Raw genomic sequence first — 24,240 nt, 5'->3', positions numbered from 1 at the left:
CCACAAATAAATGGTCGCCGTTAAGTGCTGAATGTTGGTTTGTTTTCTTTTATGTTGCGGGTCTCCCGACGAGCCACTACTACTGAGTAGAGGGCGGGTCGTAACAATAGTTTATTGTTTTTTGTAATTGTTTTGTCGTGCGTATGTATGTAATATGTATACTCTTTTATTTTTCATCCATTAGTGATATTACTGTTGTTTTTATTTGGTTTATTCTTCAATCTTCTGTAGGCTACAATATGATTTAGTTTCGGGAGTGTAACAAATGGACAACATCCAACATTCTGTATTTTGCACTGAATGGATTACAAAGCTAAGTTGTTTATGGGTGAAAAAGGAAAACACTTTGATGCATGAACTTAACGGACAACGAGTAAAATACCAACTCTGCCAAAGGAGAATGTAAATGATTTTTGGTCTCTTCTCTCTCTGCTCGGCGCTGATGTTTTTTTTTAGCCAGACGACGCCTGGGGACTTCTTTCAGTCGTTGTCTTTTCTCGCGAAGGGTTTCCCGGTGCTCCGCTCAGTGTTTACTGTTGACTCCTCGCTCTGCTTGTGAGAGATAATTGCCTCTTGAATGTCTGGGCATTGAGAGAGGGTGACTTCAGATACCCGAGGGTCCACACACTGCCATCTCCCTACGCATTGTTCACCTCATTTTACTGGAGCTCTCTTAAAACTCAAACCATTCATCTTAAAAGAACTTGGACAAAAAACGTCCCCTTTAATTACATTTCAGGAAAGTTCCTTTTGTTTGATGGCCACAATAAATCACAACAGAATATTTGATGTGCATTTTTGTGAAAAACAATAAGCATTACCTCATCTGATTGATTGCCTCGACGCTAGAAGCACAAACACCATTTAGTCTTTGGATTAAAAGACGCCCTGTTATGCTTTAGAGGTTTCCCCATGTAGTGTGTTATACGTTTTAGTGCATGTACAATTTTGAGGTATTTTACTTGAGTATTTCCATTTTATGCTACTTTGTATTTCTACTTCTCCAATTCAGAGGTACATGGTTTAGTTTTACTCCACTACATGTATTTAATACCTTTAGTTACTTCACAGATGTGGATGAATGATGTGAAATCTAATCAAGTGTTAAATCAGACTTTAGTTCCACCTGGAGTAAATCCACCAGCTACCCTGCAGTATACAAAGTCATTCAAACTAGCTGCACCTTTACCAGCTTTGAGAACACTTTCATGATCAATCATTATAAAACATATCATATCTATTATTCTGAAATGGACCAATCTGCACAATGACTACTTTTACTGTCGCTACTTTCACTATATTTTGATGAGAATACTTTTCTACTTTCACTTGAGTAACATTTTGAATGCAGGACTTTTACTGTAACAGAGTATTCCTACACTCTGGTACTTCTACTTTTACTCAAGCACAAGATCTGAGTACTTCTACTTTTACTCAAGTACAAAATCTGAGTACTTCTACTTTTACTCAAGTACAAGATCTGAGTACTTCTACTTTTACTGAAGTACAAGATCTGAGTACTTCTACTTTTACTGAAGTACAAGATCTGAGTACTTCTACTTTTGCTCAAGTACAAGACCTGAGTACTTCTACTTTTACTGAAGCACAAGATCTGAGTACTTCTACTTTTACTCAAGTACACGATCTGAGTACTTCTACTTTTACTCAAGTACAAGATCTGAGTACTTCTACTTTTACTCAAGTACAAGATCTGAGTACTTCTACTTTTGCTCAAGTACAAGACCTGAGTACTTCTACTTTTACTCAAGTACAAGACCTGAGTTCTTCTACTTTTACACAAATACAAGATCTGAGTACTCCTACTTTTGCTCAAGTACAAGACCTGAGTACTTCTACTTTTGCTCAAGTACAAGATCTGAGTTCTTCTACTTTTACACAAGTACAAGATCTGAGTACTTCTACTTTTACTCAAGTACAAGATCTGAGTTCTTCTACTTTTACACAAGTACAAGATCTGAGTACTCCTACTTTTGCTCAAGTACAAGACCTGAGTACTTCTACTTTTGCTCAAGTACAAGATCTGAGTTCTTCTACTTTTACACAAGTACAAGACCTGAGTACTTCTACTTTTACTCAAGTACAAGATCTGAGTTCTTCTACTTTTACACAAGTACAAGATCTGAGTACTTCTACTTTTGCTCAAGTACAAGACCTGAGTACTTCTACTTTTACTCAAGTACAAGACCTGAGTACTTCTACTTTTACTCAAGTACAAGATCTGAGTACTTCTACTTTTACTCAAGTACAAGATCTGAGTAGCTCTATTTTTACTCAAGTACAAGATCTGAGTACTTCTACTTTTGCTCAAGTACAAGACCTGAGTACTTCTACTTTTACTCAAGTACAAGACCTGAGTACTTCTACTTTTACTCAAGTACAAGATCTGAGTACTTCTACTTTTACTCAAGTACAAGATCTGAGTAGCTCTATTTTTACTCAAGTACCAGATCTGAGTACTTCTACTTTTGCTCAAGTACAAGACCTGAGTACTTCTACTTTTACTCAAGTACAAGATCTGAGTACTTCTACTTATACTCAAGTACAAGATCTGAGTACTTCTACTTTTACTCAAGAACAAGAACTGAGTACTTCTACTTTTACTCAAGTACAAGATCTGAGTACTTCTACTTTTACTCAAGTACAAGATCTGAGTACTTCTACTTTTACTCAAGTACAAGATCTGAGTACTTCTACTTTTACTCAAGTACAAGATCTGAGTAGTTCTAAGTTTACTCAATTAAAAGATCTTGGCTGAAACGCCTCCATATCTTAAAAAACGAAAACGTTTACTTAAGTAACATTTTCAATGCATGACTTTGACTTGTATCAGAGTATTTTTTTACAGTGTGATGTGAGTACAGGACTTGTATTAAAGTAAACTCTCTGTGTACTTATTCCAGCTGTGAATGAACCAGCCTATTACTCTGAGTGCACTCTTTAAATATGAGCTCCATGAAGTTTAATGTGTGGCAGCGTACAGCAGAGGGAGCTGCATCATGTGCTGTTTGCTCTGAACCTGAGCAGAGCTGCTGCAGAGGAGAGGCTCCTGAGAGACTGGGAGGCTCTCTATAAAGCAATGTGAGCTACAGGAAGTGTTGAGCACCTGTTGATGTAGAAATGAATAAATGGCACAATGGAATTCACATGTAAAGATGCATGTGTGTCTGCGACCAGCCTGAGGATATCAGAGCTGCTAAATCACTTTGGAAAGGTGTGTGATTTGATTAGTGTTTGTTTTTTATTTTATTTGTTTTATAATGTGTTAAATGTATTTTTTCTCAATATGTGTGTGTTTCAAATGTGTCCTGTTTTTAGGTTAAACTATTTTTGACATTTTTATTTATTATTATTTTTAATTAATTAAACTATTTCCATTGTACATTATTAATTATTATGACTTGTATTCAATTATATTAATATTTTGTTTTGTTTAATTATTATTATGTGTATTATTATTATTATATTGTAACTATTTCCAATGTACATTATTAATTATTTGTATTGATATTTTGTTTAATTATTATTAGTATACTGTAACAATTTTTCTTGAATTTTATTAATTATTATTACTTTTTGTAAATTTAGGAATTATTAACATGTTTTATTATTTATATATGTTTAATCTTATTAGTATTATTTAAGCAGTCCCACTATCAGCTAAGGATAACTTTACCCACACACTCTGGTGGCTCTATGGTGACAGCAGAATGCAACAGGAGGAGCATTGTGTTACCTGAACTACAGCTTTAACACCACTTCACGGTGTCTCTGTTAATTACAACATGCACAGTGATGAAACATGGTAATATAGAGCGACTTTGACAGTGCACTGCGTCACATTGAGTCCACCGACACCATCAAATGCAACAGATTATGAGCAATTGGGAAAGGTGTGATAACATCAGACCGCATAATTGGTACATGGGGAATAGGGTGTGTGCATTCGAACAGACAAAGGTGCATGAATGAAAGCATGAAGGGAGATCTGCACATTCCTCATTTCTGCACAAACTACCTCTCTAAAACACCTTTTACTTCTGATATATCAAATTACTTTCTACTTAAACGGAAATATGGCATATGCTTATTTATTTTTCCTTTATGTATATTTCTTGTTTACATTTATTTTAATAACTTTTTACAGTCTTTTTTGTAATATACTTTATTCCTCTTACTGTTTTTATGCTTTTTCATTATACAACGCCACAACACCTATGTAAAACAGATGTTGTTCCTGATGAGTGTTAATTAAGGTAGAAAGTAAGTAAATAAAGAACAATAGGGGGTGATTTAAAAAAAGAGGGAGCAGGCAGGGGCGGCATTAGATATTTTGGGGCCAGTGGGGCGATTTGACCTCGAGTGGGCCCCCAATCTACACAAACTTATTTTAAAAACACTCTTATCTGATATTTAGCATTTGGTAACAAAACTGTTATATGGCACCCAACCCTACTGACATCATAGTTATGTTGAGTGAAAGTGAGTTGATGCATGTGTGAAAATGAAAAGTACTCAGGTACAAAAACATCCTGAAACATAAAAAGCATCAACTCACGGCTCATTGTGCAGGTTGACATAGCACCAGAGTTATATACACACACACACACACACACACACACACACACACACACACACACACACACACACACACACACACACACACACACACACACACACACACACACACACACACACACACACACACACACACACATACACACACACACACACATACACATACACATACACACACAAGGACGCACATGTGCATGATTCCGGCGCTTCCCTCCCACCGACAGATGGATGGGGTTAATATCATAATTAAGCACCTCGGCCCGACGGTTCCTGTTTACCGCTCGGTTGCTAGGCAGTGACATCAGCTGATCCCTCCCCCCTCTCCGTCTCTCTAATCCCTCACACACACACACACACACACACACACCGCTCTCTCTCCCTCAGACAGGCAGCAGCGCAGTGGGCAGAGTGTGTGTACAGGCGGAGGAGCGGGTAGGTAGTAGTGTGTGTGAGGCTGTCAGACAGCATGGTCTGGGTGTGAGGACAACAGGAAGACACTTCTTCTTCATCTTCTTCTTCTTCATGTAGAACCAGAGTGGTGACATCCACAGATCACCTGCACCCAGGTCAGAAGCAACAGGAGGAGGAAGAGGAGGAGGAGGAAGAGGAGTACGAGGAGGAGGAACAGGAGGAGTACGAGGGGTCTGTTAATCTCTTTTTATTTTTTTGTTGGATTTGGGAGTTGGACCGCATGCATGACACAACGCAAAGGGGAGAAACCCACCATCAGCATCCAGGAGCACATGGCCATTGACGTGTGCCCCGGCCCCATCCAGCCCATCAAGCAGATCTCAGACTATTTCCCCCGTTACCCCCGGGGTCTCCCCCCCTGCGCGCCCCAGCTGGTGGGCAAAGCCGGGCCCCCGAGCTCCTCTGCCCCCCCCAGCTCTCCGGCCACCACCTCCAGCACCTCCACCTCCTCCATCACCGCCGAAAGTGAGCGCCCCAATGAGGATAAACCGGACCGGGCTTCTGCCGGAGCCTCCGCCTCCTCACACAGGAGGGACGAGGAACCCGACGTGGAGGGATATGACTCCGACGACTCCAGTGAGTGATGATTGTTTTTTTCCAATGTCTATCCCTTTTCTTGTCTTATTTCTGCATCTCCATTTTTTTTGGGCCACCGGTTGCCAGGCATCCCTCCAGCTGCGTGTTTTTATCTCTCACCTTTTTCTTCCCTGTCCTTCTCTTTCCATCTCAAATCACCTGTGTGTGCCACTGTGTGTGTGTGTGTGTGTGTGTGTGTGTGTGTGTGTGTGTGTGTGTATGTGTATGTGTATGTGTGTGTGTGTGTGTGTGTGTGTGTGTGTGTGTGTGTGTGTGTGTGTGTGTGTGTCACTGACTGTGTGTGCTGCAGCTAACTATTTCGCTCTCAGACAGCCAACTGTTGCTGCTGCAAAGACTAAAGCCCCCCCTCCTCCTCGTTCTCTTTTTTTATCCTCTTCTCTGCTCTCCTACAAATTACATGTGGCTTTTATTGAAGCAAATGATTACATGTGTGTGTCAGCAGGTGTGTATGTGTGCAATGTTCATACTCTCCGTGTCTGCAGGGGTTCGCTGTGTTCTGTCGATCAGTCTCCGGGGCTGATGATTCATGGCTTCTTGCTGAAGCTTCACATTAGTCGCAGTTTTGCGCTCAGCGGAGTCTCACACTGCATCTGTACTGACTGGTGGCAAGACAGGCAACTTCCAATTGTGTGGGTTTATCGTTTGTCTGTCTGCCTGTTCTTGGGCTAATTTCCAATGCATAAAGATGTGTGTGTGTGTGCGTGTGTGTTCATATCGCCCTCCATCACAAAGTGAAAGGCTCCTTTGAGAAAGCCTTTGTTGAATGTCATTCCTTTAACCTGACAGGTTTGAGTGCGTGAATAATAATGGAAATGAATACCATGCGTGCACAGCTATTGGAGCGATAACAAGTCAACGAGATTTCTCCACGCTGCAAAACCATTTTGTCTCCCAGCTAACATCTTCACTGACAGATGATACGACAGTCTGCAGCAGTGCTGAGCACTCTGAGATAATGTAACGGCAAAATGAAATCTGCCGCTAAAGGCATCGTTTTGTCACAGACGGAAGGATATGTGTGATAAATCACTGAGTCTCTGGTTTAGCAATCCGTTGCGTCTGAACTTTCTCCCGGCTGCAGATCAACATGTTGCTCTCACAAACACAGACACGGTGCGTTTGCATTACGAGGCTTTTCGAGAGGTTTGCTGCAAGTTGTGATTGCAGGTTAATATGTGTGACAGCAGTGCAGCTTCTCTTAGAGTTAATCCATGCAGAGCGGCATGCAGGGGGGTTTAGGCCATCTCTAATCCAGAACTGGACAGAAGAGGGAGGGGGGGGATGGTAGGGAGCCGAGGCAGGTCGGGCCTGGCAGATGTTGCTCTATAACCTCTGCCAGGCAACCAGGATATCACTCAGAGGGGAGAAACAGCAAGAGAGACGGAGGGAGGCATTTTGGGAGAACAGTCCTCGATTGATGCCAGATCTGACTCCTGCAGCCAGATACGACCGGGTGGGTGTTTCTGCCTTTTGTTTTCAGCAATGACGACAATGTGCAAAGTGAAGTGTGTGGGAATTCATACCATCAACTGCAAAGTGATACTTACAGCCCCTCTTAGACTCATACTGCTAAATCAACAAGCTATTTTTGGTGCTTTTCAAACAGCTCAGTCCAGGGATTCGTCAGGAGGTAAAAGTCCACTACAGCTCCATTTACATAATCCAGTTTAAAAAAATGCATATTCATATACTTTCAATTACTTTCAGCCAAGAGTGTGTTTTGATGTGAGATGGGTGAGAATGTGTATGTTGTGCTATATGCTAATCTGTTTGGGACACTCTGTGGTCCATGAGAGGAAGGACAATAAACCCCAAGCTGCTTTCTACCTGTTGTTCTAACGTGCAGCCAGGCATACAGCAGATACATACAGTATTGCACAACTGGCAAATCGATGTGTCAAAGCGTCCCCATATCTTTCCCAATGGGCAGGCCAATATGTGTGTGGATGAGAGTATATTTTAAGGCGATAATATACAAGTGTTGTCCATTCACCATTGGTGGCTATTATCATCTGGGCAAGACCCCAAAAGTGTCAACGTTCACAATGTATGTGCTGATGGAGTTCTGACTTTCAAAAGGGTATTTTTCAGATCCTCTAACATTGTCTGCCTCTGCCTAATGTTTGAAACTAACACTAACCCTAACCCTAACCCTAACCCTAACCCTAACATTGTCTGCCTCTGCCTAATGTTTGTAACTAACACTAACCCTAACCCTAACCCTAATCCTAACCCTACCAATCTGTAAACCATGCCTGCATTATAAAATGACCAGTGGCCAGTAAAAAACTAAAAGAAGAAAGCATTTTGGATTGTCCCTAGTTCTCTTTTTTCTCAAGTTTCCGTACAACCGTGACTTCTTAGAAAGGAGACTCTCAGAAAGTGCCATTTGTAAAGTTCGGAGACTACAAAGACATGCCAAGACAAATTGAGGAATGCAATCAGAGAGATAACAGCAGCTGCAGGAATGAGTCCTAAAACCTGGGAAATGAGTCAACACTTTTCCACTTCTGGTTCTCTTGTCTCGAATTCAATGGCTTTTGTATTGGTTTTTGTGTCGATGCCTGAACAAAGATCTGATAACACAACATTCACAGGTCAGAGAGTTTTGTTCGATGACATCAAATATGTCAGTAAGTACACTACTCAAGAATTTGTAAGGTTTTGCACGTCTTAAAAAAGGCTGGAGACTGCAGAGGTTTTTGGGGACATTAAACATCACTCAGTAGTCAGTCAGTACTAAAGTAATTTGACTGTCATACCGTTTTTCTTATTGCCTAACATTAGATTTCTACTTTACTTAAACTTCAGAATATCATAGTTGTGAATATTAATACGCTGAATTCAACAAGTAAATATCAAAAACTCTTGTTTGCTACAGAGCTTGCTTTCAGTAATTATCCAAAATCCAGTTGAAAATATCATGTTTGTTTTTGGTCGAGGGAACTAGGGTCATGATCATTTTAAGTTGCCTACAAAATGATGTCATACTGTACCTGCAGATCGCTATTCAAAACAGGTACACATGTGGTTTGACGACTCATGTGCAACCTAGTTTGAAGCATACTGAGGTCCTTAAAATGCAACTATAAAAGAAGAAGTTGCATTACATCAAAACATCTGAATAGATTTCTTGGTTGCGTTTACACTTTTCTTTCTTTTGACAAAGGAATCTAATCAGCTGCATCGTGCGTTTTACATGCTGCAGCTAAGCGTAAATAATGGTTAGATACAAGCAACAGGTGTTAGGAGCCTGTGGCTTGAATACATTTACTGCAACTTTATTAACTTGCTGTTGCGTCACAGTAACTTTACGGCTCGTTTTCAAAGCAACAGTTGATGATCAGTCGCTTTACCAGTTTATTCAAACGTCTAAAACACAGCTCCTCTCCATCCTCCCTGCTAATAAGGCAATTAGACACAAACATCTGTCGGAGAATCATCTTAATGATCTAATTATCACCTGAAGAGTAATCAGTGCTGCAGGATAATCAGGATGTCAAACACACTTCTCAGAAGAAGAAAAAACTAGGCCAAAAAAGGAAGGAGCGTCATGTAACCATGGTAACGGTTAATTGTAAATAAAAGTATTGGATGGGTCAGCCAAAGTCTGAGCCATCTGCACGCTTATCACCAGCCTCAGATGTCCTTAATGAAGGCAGACACTGAAATAAATAAATGAATAAATAATAAATAACAAGTGGCTGTTTGTGTCTGACGCAACGTCCCAAATAAATCCAAGCTGCTGCTCCCAAGGGAGTTTAGAAGTGGAAACACGAGTCGTATAAACAACATCAAAATGCAGTGTGATTCTGCCTTAAGGTTCAACATCAAAGACTCAGTGATAAAGGTCCAAACTAAAGCACTTTAACACAACAGTTGATATACCCGGATCATCATCTGCTTTTGTTGTTAGGGAGGCGTGTGGTGCAGTGGATAGAGCCTTGTTCTGGGGATCAGAGGGACACAGGTTCAAACCCCACTGCAGTCAGCATGTCTTTGTGTCCCTGAGACACTTCACCCCAAAGTGCTCCTGTGGGGATTGCCCACAGTATTGAGTATGTTAGTCGCTTTGGATAAAAACATCTAATAAGTAACATCTAATATTGATAGTTTAAGATTCTCTTTTTCACACGAGCATGATATGTCCTCTTTAATTTATTTCCCCTGTAAACATTTTCCTGACTAGTTCATGGTCTCAATCTTTTGTTTCAACTCGTATGACGTCGTTGGCTCTGCTTATTCTCATCTTTAATTTAATAGTTGTGTTTTCACTTTGTTTGTCTGTTTGTCAGCAGGGTAACAGAAAAACAATTTGCTCGATTTGTATGTAACTTGGTGCAAGGGCGTAACATGGGCCAAGGTAAAACCCATAATATTTCAGAGAATGAATGACTAAGCAGAAACCATAGCATACCATGGCAGACACATTCAGTATGTTTCACTTATGGAAAAGGCCTTGGTGACTTCTGCACTCTGAAGTGCATAATGAAGTGGAATCAGTTTAAATTAATAAATAAAATCAAAAAGTAACCTCAATTAAGTCCTGAAATATGCAGCAAACATCACAGAATGATGCTATGCGACACTGTGAGATGATTTCTCCTTCAAGATAAGAAAGACCAAGGCTGTTTGATGAAAGCTCACTTTAAAAGCCAGGAAGACGTCATATCAGTCCTGCAGACATCAAGCTTTTAAGAATAACAGCAAAGGAACTAAGAGCTGCAGCGATTTGTCCTCTAATTCATTTGTTGATCAAAAGAAACATTTTTGCAAATAGTTTCAATAATCAAATAATTGTTAAAGTAGCTTTTCATGTAAAAATGTAGTTTTTAGCATTTAAAATGGGGACTTTTTCTGATTTAGTCATTAGGTGATTTCACACCAAGTACTTTGCCGTCCTTAGTTACCGGAATTAAAGAGCAGATCGCCTTCACACCGGAATAAGTCCCTGGGGGAGGATTAGGCAAATTAAGCCGCTGACGTCACTTCTTCTTCTTCTGCTTTGGGTTTACTGGCAGGCCGCAAACAACTTCACGGCGTATACTGCCACCCGAGAGTCCCCGGCCGGAAAACCCGGAGTTAGGGACTGGCTTCAGTAGAAGCTGCTGGGACTCCCAGCAGCTTCTACTGAAGCCTTCCGAGTAAATCGCCAGAACGCCGACACCTCCTCATCTCCACCGCTCCCATGTTTTATTTTTTGTTGCCATAAGCTAGTCTCTCTCCGTTAATGCGCGGGGCTAATGCTAATAATGCTAATGCAAGCAAAGAAAATGGCGGCTTCACAAAACTTCTCCGAGGTTTTACGGGGCTTGGTTTGTAATTCGCCCAGCCAATCAGAAATGGAACCTTTTTGTCCCAGGAAAGTACCTGCTCTCTAGCAGGGACAAAAAGACGTGAAAACGTTTGATAAAGGTTCGCAAAAAAACTTCTAGTTTCAGATATTTTTGGTGTGAACGAAAAATTCCAGGAACTATCGGAACTATTCCTGGGAAAAGTACTCCGGTGTGAAAGCGACTAATGTCAAAGTCAACTTTATTGTCAATCTTCCAGTTTGTGTGTACAGACAGAGAGATCGAAATACCGTTTCCCACAATCCAGAATATAAAAACAAACGTATATAAAAATATGTCTGCAAATATGTATATACTGTATATACACAGAATCAAAGACACATTTTTACACATTAAGACCTAAATAAAAACACAACAATCAATATATACAAAATAACAGTCACTTCAATATTTGAGAATGTACATTCGTGCAAAATATTGTACATAGAATGTGCAACATATTATTACAATTTAGTAAATATCTTTGGGTTTTTGACCGCCAAAATCTTTGGATTACCAGAACTTGATGGATAATTTTTTGCTATTCTCTGACCAAATGATAAGTCTAGACCCTAGATGATCAACTATTTAATCGAGGATGTTATTTGTAGGCCTCAGGGAATATAGTTTATAACCCTCTCCTGTCTCATTAGCTAAAATAGTCATTCCCACTCTGTGTCGTATCGTAGGGTTATTAAAATGTTTAACACTCTTGTTTTTCATCCTGATCTGATCCGCATTGGCCTCTCACATATGAGTCACACTCTGAGGAAAACTCATTTCACCCTCCTGTGATGCTAATGAATCCAAAGGCAGCTTGAATTAGCTCCAATGTCTTTCAAACAACGTCCACCCTGTTGCTGCATAACATTTGATTATATTAGATTCAACTTTATTGTCATTGCACACATGAGAACAAGTATTAAGACAACAAAAAGCAGAAAGGATCAAACCAGTAGTGCATAACAAGTAGTAAAGTGCAGTGTTGTTTGCATTCAAATACATCTGACAGTATTAACACTATAAAGACATATTATAAACAGCAGGGTAGAAAATTAATATTTTATACACAGAAAAACTGAAACGTTGACTTTAATTACATGTATTTTGTCACTGGATTTCACTTAACTGTTTTAGGTTAGTTGAAAGCAATAATATTATGTTTTAACTATTGGGTTCAAATAACAGGTTCATCTTAATATTCACAGACAACCACGAATCATCTCATAGTCAGCAATCGCCACATAATAATATTTGAAGCCAATTAATAAGAATAACACCTATGTCACTTCTGAGCGAAAATTACGGCCCCGCCCACTTTTGGGGAAAAACAAAGCTTTAATTTGAATGGCGGTCAAAACAAATTCTGAAGTTTTTGCCAATCCGATCAGAAAGGTTTGAAAACTGTGGATTTTTGGATCTTCAAAGAGCCCGGTTACGATGGCCAAACAGGCAAACAATTACATTAAATCATTTTAAATTGACGACCGGGCTCCATATATGGTTAAATTAAAATCAGTAGGCGAGGCTGTAATTTCGCCTGCTGTTACTCTCATGACCGAGGCGGAAAATAATTGTTTTATCATGCCAAAAAGCTGCTGTGTCGTTTACTGCACCTCACACGTAAAAAAAAGATCCAGAGTTCAATGTTTCTGAACTTCCTCTCAGAAAAAAGGACCGTAAAAGAAGGGCTCTGTGGCTTCAGGCTTAATCAACATTCAAATCACAGCGTTGTTTGACTCCCAAAAGTGGGCGGGGCCGTAAAGTGACGTAGATGCTACTGTCATCTATGGATATCGATCGCCTACTGCTATAGTTAACCATATATCGAGCCCGATCGTCGATTCCAATGATTTCATCTAAATGTTTGCCTGTCTGGCCATCGTAATCGGGCTCTTTAAAGATCCAAAAATCCACGGTTCTCTTAAATTTCTGATTGGATTGGTAAAAACTTCAGCTTTGTTTTCCCTCAAAAGTGGGCGGAGCCGTCGTTTTTGCCCGGAAGTGACGTAGGTGTTACTCTCATGTCTAGTCAGGATAAAATGATGGATTTCCTTAAAAATGATTACAACACATTCCTTCTATAGTCTAATAATATTCACATTTCAACGTTTCAACTTATACAGTTATTTGAAATGAGTTGACATAATACATTTAATTAAAGTCAACGTTTCGGTTTTTCAGTGCATATCAGGTATAACAACGTGTATATCTAAGTCCAAAGTAAAAGTCAACTTTAATGTCAAATGTTCTGTGTGTGTGTACCGACAGAGAGATCGAAATAACAATCCAACAATCCCGAATACAAAATACAATAATACAAATATGTATAAATTAGGGGTGCACCGAATGGGAAACTCTTGGCCGAAACCGATACCGAAAATAGGAAACAGTTGGCCGAAAACCGAATGCCGAAAGGCCGAAAATGATTAATAGAAATATATATATATATATATATATATATATATATATATATATATATATATAATGTATACATTTTTTACCAATGTTGTTCAGCTACCTGATTATGGAAAAAGACATGATTATGGAAAAACTTAACTTAAATAATAATCACTATTATGGGTCCATAAAACATTTATTCAGCACTTTTGAATGCATACAGTAAATTCATTCCAAGTCAAGTGCATTTTCTTTTCTCTGTAGGATAACTAAAACAAAGTGCATTCAGAGCAAAGCCAAGGTGCTTTAAAATAAACATCGAGGCCAGTAGGCCTACAACAAAATAGTGTAAATAAAGACTGTAACAGCCAGGCTTTCAACAACAACAAATGCACCTATAAGTTTGGTAACCTAACGTGTTGTTGTGATGACGTAATCAAAACGCGGCGACAAGCACGGCGCGCGACCATGCTCGCGGCTGGCTCACAGCCAACATGTCTGCCGCTTGGAGATATTTAAAAATATCAGAGAAAGAGGCGCGGATTGCGATTTGTAAAACGTGTTCAGCTGACATTTCTCGAGGGGGTGTAACTGCAAAGACTTTCACCACTTCGGGATTACTCCACCACTTGAAATCAAAACACCCGGACAAATATGCGGAGTATGATCAACGTAACCCTGCCGAAAGCCGAAAGGGCCTTTTTAACCATTTTCGGCCGATAATTTTCGGTGGCCGAATATTCGGTGCATCCCTATTATAAATATGTACTGTATATCCTCTATATATACAATCAACAGACACATTTAAACAGATGCACACATTAAGATAAAACACAACAATCAATATAAACAAAATAACAGTCACTTCAATATCTTAGGGAATGCACTGGAAAAAATGCTGCTCCAAAATCAAGTAAAATAATAATGAAACGAGGTGTTTTCGCTTGTAGTAATTAAAAAAATCAGCCAATAGAACAAGTGAATATTTGCTTGGTTAGATTTCTTGAACTAAGAAGGGATATTTAGATAGGAGATCTTAATTAGCTGGGAGAACTCATGTTGAACTATATCTCACCAGGATCAGTAAATGTTATTACAAAATAAGCCTGAAATGCTCAAAGTTTCAGTTTTCTGATGTTAGTTGGTGATTTTCCAATAAGAATTTGTTTTAGTTTTTTTAATCAAGTAAGATGTATTTGTAAAAAAAGGATAATCCATCTTTTACCAAAACCACAGCAGCTTAAAGAACTTGTTTGAAGATGCATTGTCTAAAAACAAGATTCTCGATCTCACTGCATTGTTACCTCTTCAGTTGTTAGGTCTTATATCGAGTGTAAAGACATATTCAGACTATATATCAGACGAATATACTTGGCCAGATTTTGAGTTTTTACACTGTGTACATAGTGCAAGACTTGTAAGAGAAGTGAGCCCTCTTCTTCTTCCTGTTGTTTGTGATTTTAAAACAACGAGCAATGGCCCGATTTGGCTCTTCAGGGTCCCGAGGGATTTGATCCAGTGTCTGCATGCTTCCTGTGGAGGAGAACTGTTCTCCCTAATGCACCGAATCACACAGGGAGATCTCAGTCCTCGCTAAGGAACCTGCTGGCTCATCTGCATACCAGCGGGGCGCTCTGATTCATTGTGACTCAACTTTGATTTTAATTGAAACAGAAAAGTGCATCACCCACCAAGTGTTCGCGCCCCCCCCCCTGCGATGAGGAGGAAATCAGAACCAATTGGACAACCGGATCTCTGCCACATCAATTAAGGGTTGTATGAGGGTGTAGAGGGTGAGGAGGGTGAGGAGGGGAAATGACCGGTGTGACCCACATGCAGGCATGGGGAGAAATGGATTAAATCTAACGGGATAATACGTGATCAGGATACAAGTGAAAGATAACTGCACTGAAATGTAATAAAATAGCTTTTCATTGAAGCTACTTTCATTGTGTGATATGCAGAAGTGGACATCTGATTTATTAAAAAACCAAAGTACTAAAACAGAATTTGCCAACCTTACCATTCCGTAAGCCGAGATTTAAATATAACACATTTTGAATCCTAAAAATATAGATTTCGTCACATTTTTCAGTAAAAAACACTTTTTTGATATTTATTTTTTCTGGGATTTGTTTGCATTGCTTTTGATATTGAGGTAATCCAAGAGAAACAGAAAGTAATTTAGGTCAATTTTAAATTGTGATACTCAGATTAAGTTACTGATTACTTTTTTTTTTTTTTTATAGGTAACTAGTTACTGTAAAGGATTACATTTGTAACCCTCCCAACCCTGATCACATCCAATCCAACTTTATTTATAGCACATTTGAAAACAACATAGTTGACCAAATCGTGTACATCAATACATATATAAAAAAGCAGCATAAATACATTTAGACAAAACCGATAGGACAAAAATAATGAAGTAGTTTTTCATGTGAAATGTCGTTTTGAGAATTTAAAATGTGGACTTGTTCTGATTTAGTGAATACCTTTGGGTTTTTGAATGCTAACATTAAACATTTACTGTAAAGACATCACTTTTTATTTCCAAATGATGAGTCCAGATGATCAAATATTTAATCGAGGATGAAAATATGTGTTATTTGCAGCAATGTAAAAGCACGAGACAATTACACCTTACTTTAGCCACAGACTGAAAAACTCTCATGCTGCACATGACGTAAAAAAAACATTTGAAAACACAACAAAATAGAGCAGCCTCTTGTGTCGGAGAGAAAAGCCTCAGAGACTGCAGGTCTGTCGGGGGTGAGGTGAGGAGGGGGGGGGGGGGGTGTTCTGAGGTAATGTATGCACAGCCAGGTCTCCCCCGGGCGTGTCTCTCTCTCTCTCTCTCTCTCTCTCTCTCTCTCTCTCTCTCTCTCTCTCTCTCTCTCTCTCTCTCTCTCTCTCTCTCTGTCTGCCGTCTCCTGTTTGCTCCGGATGTCAACTGGTGAGAGGGAAGTGTTACAAACAGGAATTTATAATAACAAATCAACAAAACTAACCCTGGATTTTTATTTTGGTTGCAAAACCCTAACCCTTTCAAAAAGCATGGAGACTACCGACGAGCGGTTGTACTGTATGCATCGTGAAAAGCAATGTTTTCTGAAAATAGTGGATGTTGTTCAACATTATGCACTCTGTTGCTAGGAGTTACCATACCGTAAAGGAAATTCAGAAAAACTATTAAAAAGGACATATTTTGCTCATTTTCAGCTTCATATCAGTATATAGTGTGTGTCTCTACTTTAAAGAGTCCTCTCCTGCTGATGTTCAGGTGTATATCAGTATGTAGTGTCTCTACTTTAAAGAGTCCTCTCCTGCTGATGTTCAGGTGTATATCAGTATGTAGTGTCTCTACTTTAAAGAGTCCTCTCCTGCTGATGTTCAGGTGTATATCAGTATGTAGTGTCTCTACTTTAAAGAGTCCTCTCCTGCTGATGTTCAGGTGTATATCAGTATGTAGTGTCTCTACTTTAAAGAGTCCTCTCCTGCTGATGTTCAGGTGTATATCAGTATGTAGTGTCTCTACTTTAAAGAGTTCTCTCCTGCTGATGTTCAGGTGTATATCAGTATGTAGTGTCTCTACTTTAAAGAGTCCTCTCCTGCTGATGTTCAGGTGTATATCAGTATGTAGTGTCTCTACTTTAAAGAGTCCTCTCCTGCTGATGTTCAGGTGTATATCAGTATGCAGTGTCTCTACTTTAAAGAGTCCTCTCCTGCTGATGTTCAGGTGTATATCAGTATGTAGTGTCTCTACTTTAAAGAGTCCTCTCCTGCTGATGTTCAGGTGTATATCAGTATGTAGTGTCTCTACTTTAAAGAGTCCTCTCCTGCTGATGTTCAGGTGTATATCACTATGTAGTATCTCTACTTTAAAGAGTCCTCTCCTGCTGATGTTCAGGTGTATATCAGTATGTAGTGTCTCTACTTTAAAGAGTCCTCTCCTGCTGATGTTCAGGTGTATATCACTATGTAGTATCTCTACTTTAAAGAGTCCTCTCCTGCTGATGTTCAGGTGTATATCAGTACGTAGTGTCTCTACTTTAAAGAGTTCTCTCCTGCTGATGTTCAGGTGTATATCAGTATGTAGTGTCTCTACTTTAAAGAGTCCTCTCCTGCTGATGTTCAGGTGTATATCAGTATGTAGTGTCTCTACTTTAAAGAGTCCTCTCCTGCTGATGTTCAGGTGTATATCAGTATGTAGTGTCTCTACTTTAAAGAGTCCTCTCCTGCTGATGTTCAGGTGTATATCAGTATGTAGTGTCTCTACTTTAAAGAGTCCTCTCCTGCTGATGTTCAGGTGTATATCAGTATGTAGTGTCTTCACTTTAAAGAGTCCTCTCCTGCTGATGTTCAGGTGTATATCAGTATGTAGTGTCTCTACTTTAAAGAGTCCTCTCCTGCTGATGTTCAGGTGTATATCAGTATGTAGTGTCTCTACTTTAAAGAGTTCTCTCCTGCTGATGTTCAGGTGTATATCAGTATGTAGTGTCTCTACTTTAAAGAGTCCTCTACTGCTGATGTTCAGGTGTATATCAGTATGTAGTGTCTCTACTTTAAAGAGTCCTCTCCTGCTGATGTTCAGGTGTATATCAGTATGTAGTGTCTCTACTTTAAAGAGTCCTCTCCTGCTGATGTTCAGGTGTATATCAGTATGTAGTGTCTCTACTTTAAAGAGTCCTCTCCTGCTGATGTTCAGGTGTATATCAGTATGTAGTGTCTCTACTTTAAAGAATCCTCTCCTGCTGGTGTTCAGGTGTATATCAGTATGTAGTGTCTCTACTTTAAAGAGTCCTCTCCTAGTGATGTTCAGGTGTATATCAGTATGTAGTGTCTCTACTTTAAAGAGTCCTCTCCTGCTGATGTTCAGGTGTATATCAGTATGTAGTGTCTCTACTTTAAAGAGTCCTCTCCTGCTGATGTTCAGGTGTATATCAGTATGTAGTGTCTCTACTTTAAAGAGTCCTCTCCTGCTGATGTTCAGGTGTATATCAGTATGTAGTGTCTCTACTTTAAAGAGTCCTCTCCTGCTGATGTTCAGGTGTATATCACTATGTAGTATCTCTACTTTAAAGAGTCCTCTCCTGCTGATGTTCAGGTGTATATCACTATGTAGTATCTCTACTTTAAAGAGTCCTCTCCTGCTGATGTTCAGGTGTATATCAGTACGTAGTGTCTCTACTTTAAAGAGTTCTCTCCTGCTGATGTTCAGGTGTATATCAGTATGTAGTGTCTCTACTTTAAAGAGTCCTCTCCTGCTGATGTTCAGGTGTATATCAGTATGTAGTGTCTCTACTTTAAAGAGTCCTCTCCTGCTGATGTTCAGGTGTATATCAGTATGTAGTGTCTCTACTTTAAAGAGTCCTCTCCTGCTGATGTTCAGGTGTATATCAGTATGTAGTGTCTCTACTTTAAAGAGTCCTCTCCTGCTGATGTTCAGGTGTATATCAGTATGTAGTGTCTTCACTTTAAAGAGTCCTCTCCTGCTGATGTTCAGGTGTATATCAGTATGTAGTGTCTCTACTTTAAAGAGTCCTCTCCTGCTGATGTTCAGGTGTATATCAGTATGTAGTGTCTCTACTTTAAAGAGTTCTCTCCTGCTGATGTTCAGGTGTATATCAGTATGTAGTGTCTCTACTTTAAAGAGTCCTCTACTGCTGATGTTCAGGTGTATATCAGTATGTAGTGTCTCTACTTTAAAGAGTCCTCTACTGCTGATGTTCAGGTGTATATCAGTATGTAGTGTCTCTACTTTAAAGAGTCCTCTCCTGCTGATGTTCAGGTGTATATCAGTATGTAGTGTCTCTACTTTAAAGAGTCCTCTCCTGCTGATGTTCAGGTGTATATCAGTATGTAGTGTCTCTACTTTAAAGAGTCCTCTCCTGCTGATGTTCAGGTGTATATCAGTATGTAGTGTCTCTACTTTAAAGAATCCTCTCCTAGTGATGTTCAGGTGTATATCAGTATGTAGTGTCTCTACTTTAAAGAGTCCTCTCCTAGTGATGTTCAGGTGTATATCAGTATGTAGTGTCTCTACTTTAAAGAGTCCTCTCCTGCTGATGTTCAGGTGTATATCAGTATGTAGTGTCTCTACTTTAAAGAGTCCTCTCCTGCTGATGTTCAGGTGTATATCAGTATGTAGTGTCTCTACTTTAAAGAGTCCTCTCCTGCTGATGTTCAGGTGTATATCAGTGTGTAGTGTCTCTACTTTAAAGAGTCCTCTCCTGCTGATGTTCAGGTGTATATCAGTATGTAGTGTCTCTACTTTAAAGAGTCCTCTCCTGCTGATGTTCAGGTGTATATCAGTATGTAGTGTCTCTACTTTAAAGAGTCCTCTCCTGCTGATGTTCAGGTGTATATCAGTATGTAGTGTCTCTACTTTAAAGAGTCCTCTCCTGCTGATGTTCAGGTGTATATCAGTATGTAGTGTCTCTACTTTAAAGAGTCCTCTCCTGCTGATGTTCAGGTGTATATCAGTATGTAGTGTCTCTACATGTCTCCATGCTTTAATGTTCAAAAAGTTGAAACCAGAGCCTAGTCTGCTCTGATTGGTTAGCTGGCCGGCTCTGTTGTGATTGGTCAACCGCTTAGAGATGCCCCGCCCCTTAGCCTATCACATACAATGTGTTGGAGAACTAGCCAATAGTGAGTGTCACATGTTATATCAGATCCTATTTTCATATTGTCTGTCTAAACATAATGTCATAAAACCCAATCAAGACGGGATTTAAAATAAAAGACAGACAATATTGGGTTTTGATTACAAAGTTAAAAACACATAATCTTTTGTTTATCGAGAGCACCTACAAAGAGCTGAAAATAAATCAGAAAAATAAATGGCCGCCTATAGTTGTTAGGCGCAAGACAAGAATAATGTAATGTGTCCACATGCACTGTCCTCATTTACATACAGATTGTGATTTTCTAAAGTAGGATTTTTGTCTTTTTCTGAGTAACAGAAGTGCAAGACTTGCAGCACCAAATCAAAAGTCAAAAAAGACCATGCTAGCTCTTACAGTAGAAAAGAGGACCAAAGGCTCTGGCATTCTCCCAAAAGAAACGCTGCGAAAGGTGGAGAGCATGTTTGGCTTTTGCAGTAAATCCATCAATGTTTTTGGAGTCTAATCAAAGAGGTAATCTCCAAACAAATCAGTGTTTCCCTTTAAGGGCCGAAGATAAGGAAGTGTGTGTGGAGCCATCTGTTGCCTCTCTCTGTCCGAAAGTCGTTTCCAGACTTTTTTTAAAAACAGAAGGCGACGTCAATCCACTTGAAACCCTCCCCTGAGCCTCTTAATGATGAGTTCAATGTAAAAGGAGATTTCAGCACTGTAGAATCCTATTAGGAGTCTATCTGCAAGCTGTCGTGCAGTAGTAATGACTCACTGAAGTGTCCCGTGTTTTTTTCCTGTGAATAACGTAGCTCAGATTGTCACCCTGTTCACATTGTGGGTTATTGTTATTTCTGCTGCTGTCTCTCAACGGGAGCCGTGTTTTAAGTTAGCTTCCCTTCATCCCACTAAGCACATTATGTAATGATAATGCCAGCTATTACACAGATCCATTTGGCGTTGTGGGCTGCCATCAGCGGGGAGACATTTAATTTGGCCACAGCTTTTTCAGTGTGTATAAATATTGCTGGGCTCCTAAAAAGGACATATTGTATTAGGCTCATTTATACATGTAGTGTCTCTACTGGGACATGTCTCCATTCTTTAATGTTCAAAAAGCTCTTTATTGTTCTCATACTGCCTGTGGTGCAGCACCTCTTTTCACCCTCTGTCTGAAACCAGAGCCCAGTCTGCTCTGATTGGTTAGCTGGCCAGCTCTGTTGTGATTGCTTGGTCAACCAGCTTAGAGATGTCCCGCCACTTAGCCTATCACATACAATGTGTTGGAGCGCTAGCCAATAAGCTACATAGTGATGTCATTATGTTCAGGAAGTAAACAAAGGAGTCCAATGGAGGCGTTTGAGGAACTCCTTCTGGAGGCGGAACATGGGGATTTTTGTCTTTTGCAGAAAATGTATATGCACTAAAACCTATAAAACACACTACAGGAGAGGGAACCCCCCCCCCCCCAAAAGCTCAATAGGGCCTCTTTAAGTTAACAACAGGAGAAAGACCTCATCAGTGCCTCACTTCATCCCACTAAGCACATTACGTAATGATGATTCCAGCTATTACACAGATCCATTTGGGATCTATGGGGAGAAATGTAGTGTTGCTTCAGTTTGTCACATGCATGCTACTGTTTGATATTGCTGGGCTCTTAAAAGCTTCAGTTCATAAAATGCAAAACCCTCCATTCCACCAACAGTTTAAAGGTGGGGTATGTAATTTTGGAGAAACCAGTGCGCTAGAATTTGAAAATACACAACCGTAAAAAATCTACCACTTCCTTACAGAGCCCCTCCTCCACACGAACGCGCACATGACCAATGAGGGCACGAGATAAGTTTGTGCACAGATGGAAGGCTGACAGGCAGGTAGGCCATCCAGTTACTTTAGCCGGGCCGGCTCAGATGATTGGTCGAGCTTTTTACAGCGCCACGGCTTACACAGACATAGTTTTTTTATGTATTTTTTGTCAAAGCATTTAATATATTCATTGCTATCGGGATGTTAAGAGCATTCCATGGAATATAACAAAAAGTGTTTCTGAAGTGAATGACCTAGCCCACCTTTGAACATTGAGGTGTTTGCATCCCCCTGACTGAGAAGTCACTCCATTCGCCTGAATCAAATCCTTGTGCCTGATCATTTCTCTGCCCACACAAAGTGATGAATCAAAGCTTTAACCAACTTAACCACAACTTCACTAAGTGGGCACTGAGGGCTACATTCTTCTCTTTGATACGCTTTACACTTGGGAGCAGTTTAATGAGGCGACATTAAAGGATACGTGGGTCCAAAATGTGATCATGAAGTTGTAATAACACGACACTTTGGGGACGAGGAGTGTATGTTTGCGTGGGGGTTTTGTGGGAATGACTTGAGGAAAGAATCAAGTTGAAAGAGATTTTGAAAAACATGCAGAAAAAAGAAAGGGGATGTAAAGTAATGGAATAATGATATTGGTGTTAAGGTTTTTAATCACATTTTTGATTGGGTATAGCATTCAATCCTATTGCCATACAAAGCTACAGTGTAGATATGGCAGATAGGTCCAAGGCTCCTCCCACAATGCAACATAATAAAAATAGGACAGATAACATGCAATAAATAACAGAATATAAATAAAATAGTTCAAGATAATGTTGTAAGATGTGCAGGTAAATACAAATAAAATAGAAATAGTGCAAGAAGAGTCTATAGACACGTAAATGGAATGATATATTAGATAAGGAATATTAATGTTGAGGTTTTGTTGTGTTGATTGCAATTGAGTTGATATCAGTGAGTGTTGATTACAATGCAATAGATGTAGGACAAACACATGAAGGGTTATTTTATACTGCTTTTAAAAACATTGTTTGTATATTTTAGTTTGTCAAAGTCAAGGCTAACAGTTTGGTCAACAAAGATGAATTTATCAGACTTCTGTTGTGCTTAGTCGACCTGTTCATGCCACTACTCAACGCCAAATAACAAATATGTCATTGGTGCCAAAGAGATAAGAAAATACTTTATTTATCCCGAAGGAAATTGTTGTGCCAGAGTTACAGAGATTCAGGAAACACAGCAGCATAATAATAATAATAAAAGTGTACAGTAACAGTGCAGTTAAATAACTACATGAAACATATACGGTCAAATAACAAAAGTGTGACAGTGATGAGCAGTACTGAATAGTGCAAACAAAACTTGAAGACCAAGAGCTATAAAACCGTAGTCCACAGACCAATGGGTGAAATCCCCCACTTATATACAATCCTTGATGCAAAACAAATTTCCGCATGTATTTCTTTTCATTTTGCGATTAAAGGAAAAGTTGCCCGGTACCAGAGAGGGCAAAGTACACACATCCTTTACTCAAGTAGAAGTACAGATACTCGTGTTTAAAAATACTCTGGTGAAAGTAGAAGTACTGACTAAACTTCTTTACTCAAGTCAAAGTAAAGAGGCTTTGAAATGTACTTCATTAAAAAGTCCCCATAACTAGCAGCTGTTTTAAAGAGTACCTGACCTCCCTTTATATTAATAGAACAATAATGTCATTGTTAGCTAATGAATGTTTCCATGCTGAACAACGGCAACATGACAACGTTTTCATTGGTCCCTCTTCTTTAGAGAAGACCAGGAAATGATGGATACACGGATCGTGTTCAAATCAATAGGCACGCAATGACTCTAAATAATAATGATCACGCCACCGAACACACATTCAGACTAAAGGAACCAGCCTGTTTGGGAAATGAGAGAAGTAGAAAGTACAGGTATTTGTGTTCAACATGTGAGAAGTAGAAAGTACAGGTATTTGTGTTCAACATGTAAGAAGTAGAAAGTACAGGTATTTGTGTTCAACATGTAAGAAGTAGAAAGTACAGGTATTTGTGTTCAACATGTAAGAAGTAGAAAGTACAGGTATTTGTGTTCAACATGTGAGAAGTAGAAAGTACAGGTATTTGAGTTCAACATGTGAGAAGTAGAAAGTACAGGTATTTGTGTTCAAAATGTAAGAAGTAGAAAGTACAGGTATTTGTGTTCAACATGTGAGAAGTAGAAAGTACAGGTATTTGAGTTCAACATGTGAGAAGTAGAAAGTACAGGTATTTGTGTTCAACATGTAAGAAGTAGAAAGTACAGGTATTTGGGTTCAACATGTAAGAAGTAGAAAGTACAGGTATTTGAGTTCAACATGTAAGAAGTAGAAAGTACAGGTATTTGTGTTCAAC

General features: G+C 39.4%; 1 protein-coding gene across 1 annotated transcript in view; it reads left to right on the top strand.

Moving 5' to 3' along the window:
• Positions 1-4,757: 4,757 nt before the first annotated feature.
• doc2b (double C2-like domains, beta) overlaps positions 4,758-24,240 on the top strand; it is a 177,112-nt gene continuing 157,629 nt past the window's right edge. The window contains exon 1 of the mRNA XM_079651524.1: positions 4,758-5,643. Within this exon, the coding sequence (XP_079507650.1) occupies positions 5,292-5,643 (352 nt within the window). The 5' untranslated portion in view covers positions 4,758-5,291. The remainder of the gene's footprint in view (positions 5,644-24,240) is intronic.

This window comes from Notothenia rossii (genome assembly GCF_949606895.1).
Source record: "Notothenia rossii genome assembly, chromosome: 9".
Lineage (NCBI taxonomy): Eukaryota > Metazoa > Chordata > Actinopteri > Perciformes > Nototheniidae > Notothenia > Notothenia rossii.
The sequence above is the reverse complement of the archived record's forward strand: the minus strand, read 5'-3'. Positions and strand labels throughout refer to the sequence as shown.